We start from the raw sequence: 5289 nt of genomic DNA on the forward strand, positions 1-5289 counted from the left end.
ATTAAAGGTTTTTATCACCAGTTAAAGATTTATTAAGATACTATCCCAAGGAGGAGTGGACGTAAGAGTTACAAGAAGATTTAGCGAAGGATATAAATTCGTCCACTTGTTTTACTTTTTTATTTATTTAATTTTTCAAGGAATCCTTTTGGGTGAGATGGGATCTTTCAAATGTCCCATTTGATTGTGGGAAATATTTAGGATCAGTTGTTTTTGAACAACCTACTTTACATCCCGTTTAATTTTGGGAAATTAAGACAATATTTAGGATCAGTTGCTTTCTGCAACCTACTTTACTTGAAAATATTTAGGATCAGTTGCTTTCTGCAACCTACTTTACTAGAAAATATTTAGGATCAGTTGCTTTCTGCAACCTTCTTTTAATTAATATTTAGGATCAGTCGCTTTCTGCAACCTACTTTACTAGAAAATATTTAGGATCAGTTGCTTTCTGCAACCTACTTTACTAGAAAATATTTAGGATCAGTTGCTTTACCTGCAACCTACTTTACTTGAAAATATTCAGGATCAGTTGCTTTCTGCAACCTATTTTTAATTAATATTTAGGCTATTTTTAAATCGAGCGGAAAAGTTTTAAATAAAATAATTATTGCCAAATAATAATAATAATAATAAAACACGAATAGATTTAGTTTTTTATTTTGAAAAATGATTTCATTCTAATGACACTTTATTTTGGTAAACTGTACACAAATCGATTTCCGTATTCACTCGTGATTATTATTTTTTAACCATCCATCCATTTTTGAATTTTCCCATCGAGCTTTTAATAAAAAAAAAAAAAAAAAAATGATTAAAATTAAATATTAACTTAATTAAACGCGAAAAATCGAACGGGATGATGCTGTCGGAAAGAAAATCGATGGTTTTTGACAAAACGACAGGAAGAAGACATGTTAAATTCGTGCATCTTCGAATTTAAACGTGGAAAGAAACTTCGATAGTTTTCGTTTATTTCCGCCATTTTTTTTTTCCCCCATGGATTTTCCGAATCGTTCTAATAAGCTAAACAAATGAGAAACGAATCGAAAGCTGGGAGATCCTCCAAGGGTTTTTTTTTTGTATATTTATTTTCTTTCTCCATTCGTAGAAAATTCGTTTTTGTAACGCGATAGAAAGATAATTTTTTTTTTTTTTATAAAAAAAAAAAAAGCAACAGAGTGTGTGTGTGTGTTTTGTGGTGATTATAATGTAGCAATTGGGATATAAAACGGAGCGTCCATATTTTTTTTTTTTTTTTTTTTTTTTAAACAACCCCCCGAAAAAATCGGATTTAAAAACATCGTAGCGTTGCCATATTTGTTTTCCTATCTTAGTTCACGGTGGGTATACTACAAACCTGATTGTTTTACAATCAAAAACAATCTTTTTTTTTTTTAATGGAGGGGGGACCCATTTTGGGGACCATTTAAACATATTTTGTATCGATTCGTTAAATAAAATGTATGTAAAATTTAAACGATTCGTTTGTTTGCAAAAAAAACTCGATTGTTTACTTTATGAAAACGTAACAACAGAAATCATTATTATTACAAAAGTTTTATTATCACTAACAAAAAAAAAAGCAGACGATAATATTTATATGCTGAACTTTTTGTTTTTATTTATTTATTTGTTAAAACAATAAGTTACGATAACAGCGACACGAAAATTTATTATTATTATTATTATTATTATTAGGCCCCCCCAATTTATTTATTTATTTTTTTTCAGTGTTATGTAAGTGTTCTCCATAGAACGGATTAATAATTAATAATTACCGTAATAAAATTGTGATAAAAGAAAGAAAGAAAGAAAATGTGATTGGTTGTTTTTAAATAAAAAAAGTTTTCGGTTTAACATCATTCATTACATACTACGTTTGTTGTTGTTGTTGTTGTTGTTGTTTGTAATTCATTCAAATACACGCACACACAAACACGCAACTGGAGTTTTAAGTATTTTTTGGCAGGGATTCATAATATAAAATAAACAGTAATTAGAATAATAATAATAATAATAAATTTTTAGTATGTTAGTGTGCGCCACATTCCATTTATTTCAATAAAAATAAAAATAAAGTGACATAAAAAGAAAGAATAATAATAATAATGAGTATAGTTATGGTAATTTAAAAATCGTATTTACATATTTTTTTTGTTTGTTAATATAGAAAAGGAAGTCATTCTCCGCGGTACCTTAATACGAGTTCCTGCCCCCCCCTCCCCGTGTTAGATGATAACCCGTGTTAAACAAATGAAAATTTCGAATAATAATAATAATAATTTTATTTGTAATTTTTTTTGCGTTTGGCGGAACGAAATATGTTCGATAACGAATAATCGTTTAAAAGTACCCATCGGTACCATCCATTTGTGGGTTTTTTCCCCCCCCCCCTTTGAATTCCACTGATTAAATCATTGAAATATTGACAGTCAGTTTGTAACGTTATATTCGAAAAAAAAAAAAAAAAAAGATTAATTAATTCGATTGTTATCGTAATAGTACTCGTTTGTTAAATAAATTGTTGTTTGTTACAGGAAGTGGCTTAATCATGCAACGGTGCCCTTACCTCTATGAGATGAAGGAAAGGTTGTTGCAAGATAGAGGGGCGGATCAGCCCCTGATAGTTCCCACTCAGCAAGAAAGAGAATTGACGAGAGAATTGATGGATTCACACCGGGATATAAGAGACGTACCTGTGGGAACTGTTGTCAAGGTATTAATATAGGTTACTTTACTTACCTTTTTTCTCTTCGTGATGATGACCCTCTACTTTTAAAGGTTATTAACCCGAACGACGCAATTTAATAATTCGTTCAAAGAATTACGGGAATGGTATTTACAATAATAATAATAATGATAATGATGATTCTAATTTTTTTTTTTTTTTTTTTTTAGCTCAATCCAGATGGCTACGGATCTCGTACTTCACTCAATAGGCACCCAATGGATCACTGCCTAACAAATTCTGATTATGAGTGTCACCATACGTGCCCTCACGAGGGATTTTTCCCTAAAAACGCAAAGTAAGTTTTTTTTTTTTTTGATTTAAGAAACGCGCGTTTATTTATTAAAAATAATAATAATAATAATAATAAGATTGCGGTGAGCGTTGTATTCGAAACATATAAATTTTTATACGATGTGTGATATTTTTTAGCGAGTACTAAAACATTTTTTTACGGTTAAAGAGAAAATTTAAGGTGAATGACATTTTTAATGACAACAACAACAACAACAACAACAAACAAAAAGCAAAATTTTTTTTACTGTTTCAAAACATTAAGAAAGGGAAAAACATTCATTGTTTTATTGAAAACTAAAACTTGTGTTATTTTTGTTTCCACGTAACTCCTCAAATTTTTTATTCGAATCGATTTTATTAAGGCGGGAGGGGAAGGGGGGGTGGGGGAGGAATCGTTTAGTAGTAGTAGTTAGGTTTTAAATTAATATACCAAAATGAGATTGTTTATGTTTTGTTGTTGTTGTTGTTGTTAGAATTGATTTCAGTCGAAGAAATAGTGACGATCGAATCTTTCTTTTGTTAAAATCTAGTAAGGGTTAGAATGATGAGTCATATTGAGAGGGAGCCCTGCAGGAAATTATTTACCCTCTCCTGTTGTAGTAGTAGTAGTTGCTATGACCCTTCGACGAAAGGGAATCCCTTTTCTTTTTGTTTTTTTTTTGTTCTTACAACAGGGAGTAGATTCGTTTTTTAAACTTGAGAGAAGAAAATGTCTTTGTCAGATTTTGATTCACAAAATTTTCATGAGTAAAATGAGAGCAATTATAAATTACTTTTAGGAAAAGACATTTTGGCGTTAATGTCGTGGGTACCGTAATAATTGACTGGAGCTGGAGAAAAAAAAAAAAAAAAGTTTATTAAATGGATTTTGTATTTTTTCGTAGGTTCATTTTTGTTTTAGGCGCGAGTCTTCTGGTTTTGCTATTTTGGAATGTTGATGATGTTGCAAGAAAAAAAAAATGTTTTGGATAAGTAAACACGAAAGTACTGCTGCTGCTGCTGCTGCTGCTGTAATAATGATTAGGCTCGTTAATTGTTTTTTAATTTTTTATTATTAGTAAAACTTACGTTTGTCGGTCGGTTTGTTCTTTCCGTGCCTTGTTTGTATGTCGTTTGTTGTGTCATTTCAAAAAAAAAAAACTCGTTTTTCCTTTTTTATGATGATGATGATGAGGTGAGTTTTGACATTGAGTTTTATTATTATCAAACAGTAAATTGATGTCGCGCGCATTACATAAAAAGAAAATTTTTTTTTTTCTTGTCATTAAACGTGACGATTTCATCTTCATTAAAAAAAAAATGCCGGGTATATTAATAAATAATAATAATAATAATAATAATAATAATAATAATAATAATAATAATAATAATAAATAATTCGAAAGAATTTTATTTATGAAAAAAAAAAAAAAATTCAATTATTTGTTTGTTTGTTCACGATCCGACCGTTAGAATTTTTAATTCATTTTATTTAAACATAATAATAATAATAATAATAGTTAAGTTTTGACTCTTTCTCGGTATCATAAAAAAAAAATTTTTTTTTTTTTTCGTTTGCCGAAATTTATTATTATTATTATTATTTCATTTTTGACCTCATTCGTTGACTTATTTAATTAAACTCTTTTCGCGGCGTCGCGGTGCTGTCGTAAATGAATTAATTATTATTATTATTATTATTTGTTGTTGTTTTTTTCGGTTGGAACGAAATATATGTATGTTGAATTATTCATTTGTTGAAATGTAAATTTATTATTATTATTATTATTATTATTATTATTATTATTACTATTATTATTCGAGACGTTTCGTCAGATAGATTCGACAGATACATAAAAAAAAAAGAAATTTTTGACTTTTTTTGTTTTTTTTTTTTTTTAATTTCTAATTCCACGACTTTTAACATAAGGAAAAGTGAAAACATTCAAATTTGAATATTCGTTTGACTCAATTACGAAGGGGGGAGGGTGGGTGGGGGGCAGGATTCGTTTGAAAAGATTAAAAAAACAATAAGATTTCATTATAAAGAAATTATTAAAACGGTTAAATTATTATTATTATTATTGCTGCGTTGACCCAATAATAGGAAGGGAAAGAGTGTCCATTTTTTAAATTGTTGCATTTATTTATTTAATTTTTTTTTGTTTGTTACCCTCCTCCCCTCCCTCCCGCTTCCCTTAATTTTTTTTTTATATTTTTTCCGTGAAAAATATCGGCACGAAAAAAAAAAAATTTTTTTTTTTTTTTTTTTTTAATGATAC

The 5289-nt window shown here is 28.7% G+C and overlaps 1 protein-coding gene across 1 annotated transcript; it reads left to right on the forward strand.

Moving 5' to 3' along the window:
- Positions 1–2554: 2554 nt before the first annotated feature.
- On the forward strand, positions 2555–3033 carry Phum_PHUM503110 (uncharacterized protein; the record flags this gene model as incomplete). The annotated part of the gene is made up of 2 exons (XM_002430828.1): positions 2555–2719; positions 2902–3033. 2 exons carry the CDS (start codon positions 2555–2557, stop codon positions 3031–3033), a joined length of 297 nt encoding a protein of 98 aa, XP_002430873.1.
- Between the last annotated feature and the right edge of the window lie 2256 nt (positions 3034–5289).

This window comes from Pediculus humanus, genomic scaffold (genome assembly GCF_000006295.1).
Source record: "Pediculus humanus corporis 1103172108269 genomic scaffold, whole genome shotgun sequence".
Taxonomy (NCBI): domain Eukaryota; kingdom Metazoa; phylum Arthropoda; class Insecta; order Psocodea; family Pediculidae; genus Pediculus; species Pediculus humanus.